This window comes from Mauremys reevesii, linkage group 1 (assembly GCF_016161935.1).
Source record: "Mauremys reevesii isolate NIE-2019 linkage group 1, ASM1616193v1, whole genome shotgun sequence".
NCBI lineage: Eukaryota > Metazoa > Chordata > Testudines > Geoemydidae > Mauremys > Mauremys reevesii.
Genome location: NC_052623.1, coordinates 127,911,648 through 127,923,779, shown reverse-complemented (window position 1 = coordinate 127,923,779; position 12,132 = coordinate 127,911,648). Strand labels below are relative to the sequence as shown.

Below are 12,132 nucleotides of genomic sequence, written 5' to 3'. Positions count from 1 at the left end.
ATAGTGGCCTTGAATCCTTTTCTGTGAAATAGAATTACATCTGGTCTGTATGAAATACTTTAAGACAATTCTCCAACACCTTCATGTTTTATACCTTTAGAATAGTCTATTGTTAGCTTGAGAGAATGTGCTTTGACAAGCGATAAAACCATAGGTGGTTTCAGGGTTTTTATGTTTTCTGATTTCTATATGAAAGTTCCCTAATCCTCCTAGCATGAAATAACTACCTTTCCACTTCAGGGTAAGAAATGAAAGGGAAATGCTGTCCAAAGGCTCACACAGTGAACTCATTAACACATCAATCTTAGGTACACATCTTCCCCATTTATAACAGCATTTGAACCAACAGCATTGCAGTTTGGAAGCTAAGAATATTTTATTGAACCATTTTTGGTTGTTGTTTTGAAAACACAGGAAGTGCCTTGCTACTGGCAGAAATTGTGCTTGATGAAGAGAAGACACGCCCTCCTAGAGCAGTATTACAGTCTCTCAGTATGACTGAAGGAAAGCAGAGAAATGGCTCAGAGTATAAGCAACTACTGGAGAAATATGGATTCACCAATGTGCAAATTAAAATTACAGGAAACATTTTAGATGCGATTTTGGGCTTTAAGAAAACTTCTGCCCATTAGTTTGCACTGCAAGTAAGTGTGGCACTGAGCTTTTGTAACTTAACTTTCATACAGCTATCAACCAGCCATAATATGGATTGTTTTCTCAATTGCTTAGGTATAGTATGAACTGTGTATATAAAGTACTCTAGAAAATGGTCAAAAGCTGCAGAAATTTTCTTGCTCCTTAAGCAACTTATTCAGTAGTTACCAATCATTGCATTTGTCTTTACAAAAGTGCACTTTGCACAACTTCGGCAATTTTGGGGTGCTCTCTCCTTTAGCTCATTGGTCCTTAGTGCTTTGCTCAGAAGTAGAGGAGGGAAACAACCTTGAAATGCATGTTTTTGCAAACAGGAATAAAAAAAGAAAAAGGTGGGATTGTAAGAAGTCTTAGGATCATAGGCAACTGCCCCTTTGTCACTTAGGTGATTGTGAAACTCCCACCCATGTGACAAGGATCTTTACTACTGTAGACTCAGGTCCTACAGTGACCATAATTTCACTGCAGCCTCTGTAGAGGCTGTCTTACAAGTGAATTGGCCACCCACGTGCTCTCAAACTGAGAGCCTGACTCATACCACTCAAATACAGCTGTTCTTGAGAGAAGAGTCCACGTGGTAAAAGGTTAGGTGATGACATCCTCTTTCTGGCTGTTACAATAACTCCTCACTTAAAGTTATCCGGTTAACATTGTTTCATTGTTACGTTGCTGATCAATTTGAGAACATGCTCATTTAAAGTTGTGCAATGCTCCCTTATAACGTTGTTTGGCAGCCGCCTGCTTTGTCCACTGCTTGTAGAAAGAGCAGCCCATTGGAGCTAGCTGGTGGGGGCTTGGAACCAGGAATCCGCTCCCTGCTATGGCAGCCGCCCAGTTGCCAGCAATTCAGCTGTCCCTCCCCCCACTGCCTGTGCTGCTCCTGCCCTCTGCCTTGGAGCTGCTCCCAGGAGCCTCCTGTTTGCTGAGCGGTGGAGTGGGGGAGAGAAAGAGGGGTGCTAATGTCAGGGTGTTCCTGTCCCCCGCTCCTGCCCCTCATCATCATAGAGCGGGCTGGGACAGAACAAGGCTCAGGACGGAAGGAGCTTGCTGGCAGCACCTGCTGTCTCAACTTGCTGATCTACTTAAAAGGCAGTGTACTTAGAGTGGACTCAGCATACTTAAAGGGGCAATGTGTGTCTCTCTCACACACATATGGTGTGTGTCTCTGCCATGCTGTCTTCCCTCCCTCCATTTGTGCTGCCTTGTAGAGTGTGAGGCTACATAAACAACGTGTTAACCCTTGAGGGCTCAGCCGAGTGCTAGTTCATCATTTAGCAGTAAGGCATTCCCTGGGAAATATCCCATCCTCTTCCACCCTCTGACTTCACCACCTCAACCAAGCTTCACAATCATCATTGCTATGTATAGTATTAAATTGTTTGTTTAAAACATATACTCTGTGTGTGTGTGTGTGTGTGTGTGTGTGTGTGTACACACACACACACACACACACACACACACACACACACACACACACACACACACACACACACACACACACACACCTCTACCCCGATATAACGCTGTCCTCAGGAGCCAAAAAATCTTTCCGCATTACAGGTGAAACCGCATTATATCGAACTTGCTTTGATCTGCTGGAGCACGCAGCCCCACCCCTCTGGAGCGCTGCTTTACTGCATTGTATCCGAATTCATGTTATATTGGGTCGTGTTATATCAGGGTAGAGGTGTATATAATATCGTGTTTTGTCTGGCGAAAAAAGATTCCGTGGAACCTAACTCCCCCCCATTTACATTCATTCTTATGGGGAAATCTGATTCACTTAATATCGTTTCCCTTAAAGTACCATTTTTCAGGAACATAATTACAAAGTTAAGCGAGGAGTTATAGTATTTCTTATATAAATACTAGTGCTCTTCCCTTCTTTCCAACTCCATGCTGATAGAAGGGGAATATAGAAAAGCCAGTTTTTCATTCTGTGATTTTTAATTGGAGGGATAAGTATATATTGTATGTCCAGATTATCAACTAATTTGTCACTGTGGTTTTCCCCTATTTCATATGCTGTTTTTTTTTTCTGATATCTCTTCGATTGTGAGTTTTTTCATATAAAACATATTTTGCTAAAGCTGTCGTGGAACTCCCCTGCCTGTAAATAAAGCTACTGTTTTTTCATCTCTGGGAAGTTGTGAGTTTACTGGCTGCAGCAGATTTCCATAGCAATATCGCCACTCAGCCAGGATAAAAGAGGAGAGGCTGTACTTACACTCAGCTGCTGACATCAGCAACTTTCAAAGATGCTTTTAGGAAGGGCAAGAGTTACATAGTTTTGTCTGGTGGAGTTTGTCTTCTCAAGTGCACCATAAATGTCTGTCATTAACATAATTACTTTTCTCTTTGAGCACTTAGCAGGGTAAAGGGGCCCTGATAAGTTAAATTATCAGCGAGGGGCATATTTATTACAATATGTTTCAACCATGCAAATTCATCATGAATATTTGTCACCCTCTACTTACCCATGTTTTCCAATAATGATGATTTACCTGTAGCAGTTTCTTGCCCTGGATGAGTAGAATTTGGTAAGGTTGTATATCCAGCTACTGAAAACTAAATAAACTAAAAACAAGTTTCTCTCTGTTTTGGTACCAAAAAAGGTCTCTTTCTACTTTTAATTGATCTGCATTGAAAAAGATAGAAGTTTTACTGTTTGATTCTGTCTCACCAAGCATGTGACTGATTTACATAAGCTGTAAAACTATCATATTCTACCATACTGTCAAATTAATATTATGCCCTCTAATTATTGTGTACTCACTTATTGTTTGTAAAACTTTTTTATAGAACACTGTTGGCTAAAACATAAACTCAGTGTCTTAAACTAGAAAAGCACAACATTATATATTTACTCCACATTAGTCCCTTGAAGATAGGTGTCTGCATTAACTTTAGCTTTGCAGAATTAGGTGTGGGGGGAGGGAGCTTACCGTTTGAAAAGTCCATATAAGACATGCATATGAAGCAGCTGTTGAAACAAATAACATTCTTTGTGAACCGGGACAGCTAAAATCATTTTCGCTAACTGGTTTTGAATGTCTCACAAAGGGTGGCTAATGAGCTGCAGGAGAATGTGCTTTGCTCAACAGCGGGTGTCTGTGTGCTGCTAGCTTGTCTCCAAACTATTTCAGAGAGATTTGCTGACATGCAGGAAAGATCAATGCTGTATGTCTTTCAGAGAGCAGAGAGGAAAGACATTTGCAACGTTTTCACTTGCTGTTGACAGGCCTATTACTTCCATTGCCAAGACACCCACTGAGTTCAGTGGAAGTATAGTGTGTGCAAGGAATTCAGGGTTGGGCAGGGCAGGGAGAGGAGTTTATGATCATTTTAAATACTACAGAATTACTGGGAGAGTGATAGACATTCCAAATACTAGATCAGGGATAGTCAACCTATGGCACGGGTGCCGAAGGCGGCATGCGAGCTGATTTTCAGTGGCACTCACATTGCCTGGGTCTTGGCCACTGGTCCAGGGGGCTCTGCATTTTAATTTAATTTTAAATGAAGCTTCCTAAACATTTTAAAAGCCTTATTTACTTTACATACAACAATAGTTTAGTTATATGTTATAGACTTATAGAAAGAGACCTTCTAAGAACGTTAAAATGTATTACTGGCACGCAAAACCTTAAATTAGAGTGAATGAATGAAGACTCGGCACCCACTTCTGAAAGGTTGCTGACCCCTGTACTAGATAGACCAATAATCTGATTTTTATAAAGGTACAAACATTGATATGCCACTTCCCTGGACAAAATTCATTTCTATTCACTATTGTTATAATGACTGGGTCGTAAAGTTTCCTTATTGAAAAAACTGTCTGAACAATGTTTAAGTCAAGGATAATTTTGAGCTATTAAAATTAATTATCCAAATCTGCATAATCTTTAATGAGGGATTATTTTGTATCATCCAGATGTCTGAACTGTTGCCAATACTAAAGTCCACTTATTTGCTGTTTGGTGGTAAGCTGCTTCACAGTAGTAGGAATGCCCATGTTGATATGAGGAACTCCACCCACTGACATGAATGTAACTGTTTGTGTCTGCGTGTCTGATTTCATATGCATGAGAGGATGTTCATATGAATTCAGTTCACTTATCAGAATTTCATCCAACACGTTTATTTGAATGTGGGATCATTTACGGATGTCTGTATAAATGGCATAGAGGAAGTCCAGTGTAGACAAATCAGGTAATGGAACTGTTATGTCTGAGAGACCAAATAGATCACCAAATGAATGTAAAAAGGTGTAAAATATTGAGGATTAAAAGGTCAGTAGACACAGGGAGGGAAATGAGAGAAAAGAGAGCTCAGATGCTTACTCACTGAATGATGAGCTGAGAAGAATCCTTGAGGGCTGTGGGGGGATGTCTGGTAAGACAAAGCAGAGTTGTGTTTGGATTTTTTTTTCCCTAACCCAATAGAAAAATGGCAACCCTAGCACGCTCACTACAGATATTAACTACGTTCTGTGCCTGGGACAGCAAAGGGGCTGTGGTGTGGCTCAATCTGAGCCTCAAGTGCAGGAGTTTAGGCAGTGTTGTCTAAAGGCTGTGCCCCCTCATCCCCTTCTTGGATGCCAGTTCAGTTTTGGATCGGTTTGTCGTTGTGCTGGGATGGAGCAGGGGGGCTTCCAGGCTTCTTCATTGCATCCCCTGCTGTCTTTCTACCATGATGGGTTGTTAGGAGAGGCATCACCTCCTCCCTGACATTTCCCATATCTCCAACGGCCTTATTGGGGATGGAGTTAAGGACTCCATTTCTGAGGCTAAGTGTTGGGGTTGGTCAACTACAAAGCAGGTTTGTGGCTGCAGCCTAGGCAAGCGCCCCCCCCCCCCCTTTTTGTCCTCCCCGATATACTTTCAAGCCCTGCCTGCTGAGAAGCACTCTAGCAATAGCAGCATCCCTGGCCCACAGAACTGTATCAATGGGCCTAAACCTACTACCATGGAAGTCAATGGGAGTTTTGCCATGTTATACTTGAAGCGAGGATTAAATCGGTTGCTGGAGGGAATGGGGGACCCTAGGCAGCAGCAATAACTTCCCTCACTTTTGGAGTACTCCAGCCACCAGGAGCTGAAGACTAGGTTCATGGTTCCAGTTGAGCCCATTTGATGAAGAGAAAAAATGAGTACAACATTGCCCTTGCACAGAACCAGCCTATTAAAATAAATGAGGATTATGGGTAATCTGTAACAAGATTAGTTGCCATTCTTAGAAACGAGAACATAATCTGCAGTGGCCCTGACACACAGGTCGTCATCTGCTTTTACTTGAAGCATTTATATTGTGCAAGTCCAGACTTACCTTTTTCTCTTTCCCCCACCCCCTGCCCTTCCATTGCAGTCACTGTGTAATACTTGGGCCCATTGCTATTTTCCCATGTTCTTATGCTATTCTAAATGGAAACCCTTGTGTATTATTGCTGCCTTGCTGCAAGAAATTTTAAAATTAGCTTTTATAGGGCTGTCCTATACGTTTCTACCTCTGATTTCTCTCTGCAGCTTTCCAAACATACAATGCCTGATTCACTGCTGCGTCGCTCCTGTTTTATAGCAATGTAACTTCATTAATTTCATTTGAGTTACACTGGTGTAGAATTGGGCTAATGCAAAGACCATTACAATCATTTCCTCCTGACCTTCTGCTAAGAGATCAAAGAGTCTCACCTAGTATTTTCCGCTGCTATAAGGATAAGGGTGACAAACCTTGAACCCAAGTTAGGCTTAGATAGGGTTCAAGGCTTTTCTCGAGAAGGATCTTCGTTCCTACTGTAAAATACTCCTTACCTGTAGTTGTTTTGTTTTTTCTTCTTCGAGTGATTGCTCCAATGCATTCCAGTTAGGTGTGCGCGCGCGTGCAGCTTCTCCGGAACTTTTCCCCTAGCAACCCCGGCGGGCGCTGGGCGCCTGGAGTGGCGCCGCTATGGCGCTAAATATATACCCCAGCCGGCCCGTCCGCTCCTCAGTTCCTTCTTACCGCCCGTGACGGCCGGTCGGAACTGTGGAGTGCTCTCTGCCCTCCACCACCCTAGCCTTCACTCTTCGTTTTTTGTATATATATAGTTAGTTGTATAGTTAGTGTTTCAGTTATTATAGTTATCTTAGTGTAGTTGTTCTAGGTAGTAGTTGGTTAAGGGGGGTTTCCCCCCCCTTTTCCCTCCCCGGTGCGGGCTCATGCCCAGGGCACCGGGCTTCAAGCCCTGCGCTGTGTGCCAAAAGCCTATGCCCGTTGGCGATCCACACGACGCTTGCCTCCGTTGCCTCGGAGAAGGACATCGCACCGACAAGTGCGTTATCTGTTCTGCTTTTAAGCCACGGACACGCAAAGAACGGGACCACAGGCTTAAGCAGATACTTATGGAAGCGTCGCTCCAACCGGCGGCACCAGCGACGCCGGCACCGAGAACCTCCTCGGTTCAGAGCGCACCAGCGGCACCGGGCCGCCCCGGTACCGAGGTCCCGCAGGCCCCACCCCCGGCGCCGAAGACCCGGCACCGCTCGCTCGCCGCGGCGAGAGCGTGGGCTTCGCCAAAGCCGTAGCTAAGTCCCGTGCTGAGGACTCAGCTAAAGTGCTTGTGCCGCCTGCGCCCCCAGTGGTGACTGCGCGCAAGGCAGACACTGTGCCGTTGACTCCGCCAGGTCCGTCGAGTCCGGCACCGCCGCGCTCCCCGGTGCCGTCCGGAGTTGAGCCAAGGCTGCCGACGACGCCGGAGACGTACTCCGCCGCGCGAGAGCTAATTCAGCTCGTAGAGGCACCGAGCCTCCGGCCCCCGGCACCGCCGGTGCGGGCTGTTCCGTCGGCTGGAAAACCGGCGAGGATGGTCCGACCACCATCTGTGGACCACCGGCACGGTCGGCACTCTCGGTCCCGCTCGCGCTCCAGGACCCGTCGCCGCTCACCGTCCAGCCGGTCGAGATCTCGGCACCGCTCCCCATCGCGGTACCGCTCGCCATCTCGCCGCCGGTCGCAGTCCCGGTACCGATCGTCATCCCGGTACCGGTCGCACTCCCGGCACCGGTCAAGGTCCCGATCACCGTCGCGTCGGCGCAGCCGAGGTCCCGCCCCGGTGCCGTTCCGACACGGAACTCCGCAGCCGCTCCGGCACCGCAGGTCCGGCTCCCGGTCGAGCTCCCGGAACCGGTCGAGCTCCGGCACCGCGTGGCCGTTGGTCGAGTCTCCTCCCGGTACCGGACGGACGGACACCGGGCCTCCAGACCATCCGGCAGTATTCCGCAAGCCTCGGTTTCGGGCTCCGCCCCACCCTGGCCGTCTCGTCCGGCATCGGTCGCCTCTGGCGCGGACAGCACCGGCTCATTGCCGCCAACCCCACACGACCATCCTCAAGGTGCTCAGCAGTGGGGATTCTGGGTGCCCTGGGGTCATCACGAAGCGCAAGGCATTCCGCTTCCCCCACGAGACATCGCCGCGGAGCGCAGGGTGCCCGAAGCGTCGATCAGTCGCCCTCCGGGGTCACCTCCCCGCGAGCCCTCGATGCCGCGGGACCACCAGGCCCCCGTCCAGCCTGACCTGGCTGAGGCGCCTCTAACGGCCCCTCCAGTGGAGGCCATCGGACAAGCAATGTCCTCGTCGCCGTCCCGGACGAAGCGGTGGCTGGGACTTCTGCTAAAGACCCGCCCCATTGACCTCAAGGCCCACCAGGAACTACTCCGTCGGGTGGCGGCGGCCATGGGCCTTCGGTGGCAGAGGTCCAGGAGGATGAGGACCCCATAACTAATGTGGTCGGTTCGGACACTCCAGTGCGCGTGGCACTGCCTTTTGTGAAGACCATACAAAGAACGCGGCCACGCTCTGGCAAACACCGCGTCCATCCCCCTGCGCGGGGTAGGCGAAGTACTCAGCCCCACGGGCTATGAGTACTTATACTCGCGCAACCCGGACTCGCTTATGCGTGCAGTCTGTGAATGGCCGTGAGCGGAGCGGTCAACCGGCCCCGGCGCCCAAATCCAAGGACGCTCGGAGGATGGACCTGCTAGGCCGTAAAGTCTACGCCGCGGGCGGCCTGCAGATGCGCATAGCCAACCAAATGGTCCTCCTGGCCAGGTATGTGTTTGACATCATGACATCCCTGGCAAAATACACCGAACTTCTGCCGACAACTTCCGCCAGGAGTTCTCAGCGATGCTCGAGGAGGAAAGACGTCCTCACGTTCGTCCATTACGGCTGACCCTCGGCGGCGGACTCGGGCGCGGACAATAGCGACAGGGGTGACGATCGTCGCATCTCATGGCTGCAATCCTCTCGCTCCCACAAGAGGTGCAGTACGCTGCAGGACCTGCCGTTTGACACGAAAGGCCTATTCTCCGAAAAGACCGATTCGCGGATACAGACCTTGAAAGATGGGCGTGTCGCCATACGAACTCTTGGCATGCACACGCCCGGCTCCATAGCGCAGGTCTTTCCGGCAACAGGCCCTCGGTCCTTCCGCAGCAGCGTTACCGCCCGTACCGTCTAGGCGTCAGGGTCAAAATCACCGGCGGCCTTCGGGTAACCGTCGCAACCAGTCCCAGGCCTCTTCCAAGGGCCCGCAAGGGTCCAAGCAGGCCTTTGATGGGACGCCGAGGACGGCCCAACACTCTCCACCTCGGATCCGCCCCGTTTGTTTTCCAACCGCCTCTCCTATTTTCGTCCTGCGTGGTCCCGAATAACATCGGACAGCTGGGTTCTTCAGACTGTCCAGTCGGGATACCGTCTACAGTTTGTTTCGCCCCCTCCTTCCCACCCACCCTCCCTGTCCCTCTTCAGGGACCCATCTCACGAGCAAGTCCTCCTGCAAGAGGTCCAGACTCTACTGAGCGTGGGTGCCATAGAGGTAGTGCCTCCAGACAGGCGGGGCAGGGGATTCTATTCCGTTATTTCCTTATCCCCAAGGCGAAAGGAGGGTTACGTCCTATTCTGGACCTTGAGCTGAACAAATACCTGCTCAAGCCCAGGTTTCGCATGGTCACCTTGGGGACCATCATTCCCTCTCTGGATCCGGGAGATTGGTTTGCCGCCCTCGACATGAAGGCGCTTACTTCCATGTCGCAATTTACCCTCACAGGCGCTTCCTTCGGTTTCTAGTCAACAAAGACCACTACCAGTTCGCCGTGTTACCTTTCGGACTTGCCACGGCACCGAGGGTGTTTACAAAGTGCATGGCAGTGGTAGCAGCAGCCCTCCGCAGGCGCCAGATCCACGTCTACCCCTATCTGGACGACTGGTTGATTCGGGGGCAGTCGCAGGGGCTAGTACAGCGACAGGTGGCGGAAATCCTGTCCCTCTTTCAACACCTCGGACTGCTTGTCAATGCCGAGAAGTCTACCTTGCTCCCAGCACAGCGGGTGGAATTCATCGGCGCGATCCTCGACTCCTCGGTGGGCCGCGCCTGCCTGCCACGGTCTCGGCACCTGACAATGGTCTCCCTCATCAGGGAGCTGGTCAACTTTCCGACCACGACGGTGCGGTCATGCCTCCGCCTCCTCGGTCACATGGCATCGTGTACATATGTCACCGCGTACGCGCGACTCCACCTCCGTCCGTTCCAGTCGTGGCTGGCGTCGGTGTACCGCCCGCACCGCGACCACATCGACATGGTGGTCACGGTCACGAGACCGACCCTCGAGTCCCTCCGCTGGTGGCTCGACCCAGAGATCGTCTGCGCTGGAGTGCCGTTCCACCCTCCTCGTCCGTCCGCGACGCTGACCACGGACGCCTCGGCACTCGGTTGGGGGGCTCACCTGGGGGGCCTTCACACTCAAGGCCTCTGGTCGCCCCAGGAGCTCGCTCTCCACATCAATGTCCGCGAGCTCCGGGCGATCCGTTTTGCATGTCACGCCTTTCGGTCCAACCTGCAAGGCCGCTGGGTGACAGTATTCACGGACAACACAACAGCACTAGCCTACGTGAACAAGCAGGGCGGAGCTCGCTCGTCCCCCCTCTGCAAGGAGGCGATCCTCCTCTGGGACTTCTGCGTGACCCACTCCATTCACCTGGAAGCGTCCTTTCTTCCGGGAGTGCAGAACACGCTAGCCGACCGCCTCAGCAGGTCGTTTCTCTCCACGAGTGGTCCCTCCGTCCCGGCGTGGTACACGATTTTCCAGAGGTGGGGTTTCCCGGGTCGACCTCTTCGCCTCCAGGGCGAACAGGAAGTGTCTCCAGTTCTGCTCGTTCGAGGGCACTCGCCGGGATCTCTGTCCGGCCTTCCTCTATCCGTGGCAGACTCACCTCCTCTATGCCTTCCCTCCGTTTCCGCTAGTGCACAGAGTGCTCCAGAAGCCGGAGGATCGAGCCACCATGATACTCGTGGCTCCGGCCTGGCGCGGCAGCATTGGTACACCCTGCTGCTCGAGCTCTCCGTTCGGAGCCCATCACCCTCCCATTGTGGCGGACCTCATCACACAGGACTTGGCAGACTCCTCCACCCCAATCTGCAATCTCTCCATCTTACAGCCTGGTTCCTGCGTGGTTGACCCACGCAGAGAGGGCTGTTTGGCAGCCGTACAGCAGGTCCTGCTTGAAAGTAGAAAGCCTTCCACCCGTACTACATACATGGCGAAATGGAAGAGGTTCGCGCTCTGGTGTGACCAGCAGGGGCTCAACCCATTCGTGGTACCCATCACTACCATCCTGGACTACCTATGGTACCTTAAGGAGCAGGGTCTGGTGGTTTCCTCTTTGAGAGTCCACCTCGCCGCGGTGTCCGCCTTTCGTCCGTCGGCGGAGGGTCGGACCATCTTTGCCAATCCGATGGTCTCCCGCTTCCTGAAGGGCCTCGACCGCTTGTACCCGCCGGTGCGTCGCCCTGCCCCGACCTGGGACCTGAACCTCGTCCTGGCCAGACTCACGGGTCCTCCATTCGAGCCTATGGCCACGTGTTCTCTCCTCTACCTCTCCTATAAGACGGCCTTCCTGGTTGCCATAACATCGGCAAGGAGAGTCTCGGAGCTACGGGCATTGACGGTGGGCCCTCCCTATACCGTCTTCCACGCGGATAAGGTGCAGCTTCGCCCTCACCCGGCCTTCCTAACAAAGGTGGTCTCGGCCTTCCACCTTAATCAGGACATCTTCCTCCCGGTCTTCTTCCCGAAGCCCCACGCTTCGCCCCGGGAGCAGCAGCTCCACACCCTCGACGTCCGTAGGGCACTGGCGTTTTACATCGACCGGACAAGGCCTTTTCGGCGTTCCACCCAGCTCTTCATCGCAGTCGCTGATCGCATGAAAGGCGAGCCAGTTTCTACCCAACGCATTGCCTCCTGGGTGACCCAATGCATCCGGTCGTGCTACGAGCTAGCTCATGTGACTCCATGCCGACTCACCGCTCACTCTCGAGCGCAAGCCTCGTCCGCCGCCTTCCTGAGCCATGTCCCCATCCAGGACATCTGCAGAGCGGCTACCTGGTCTTCGGTCCACACCTTCGCCTCCCACTACGCGTTGGTGCAGCAGTCTAGAGACGAC

At 51.3% G+C, this 12,132-nt stretch overlaps 1 protein-coding gene across 4 annotated transcripts in view; it reads left to right on the top strand.

Moving 5' to 3' along the window:
• Window positions 1-12,132, top strand: part of ASMTL (acetylserotonin O-methyltransferase like) — a 57,641-nt gene that overhangs the window by 43,289 nt on the left and 2,220 nt on the right. For 3 of the 4 annotated variants that reach the window (XM_039527914.1, XM_039527900.1, XM_039527922.1), the window contains one exon: window positions 415-644. The exons of the other annotated variant lie outside the window; for it this stretch is intronic. In XM_039527914.1, coding sequence (XP_039383848.1) covers window positions 415-632 — 218 coding nt within the window. In that variant the 3' untranslated portion in view covers window positions 633-644. The remainder of the gene's footprint in view (window positions 1-414; window positions 645-12,132) is intronic. 4 annotated transcript variants of the gene reach the window in all.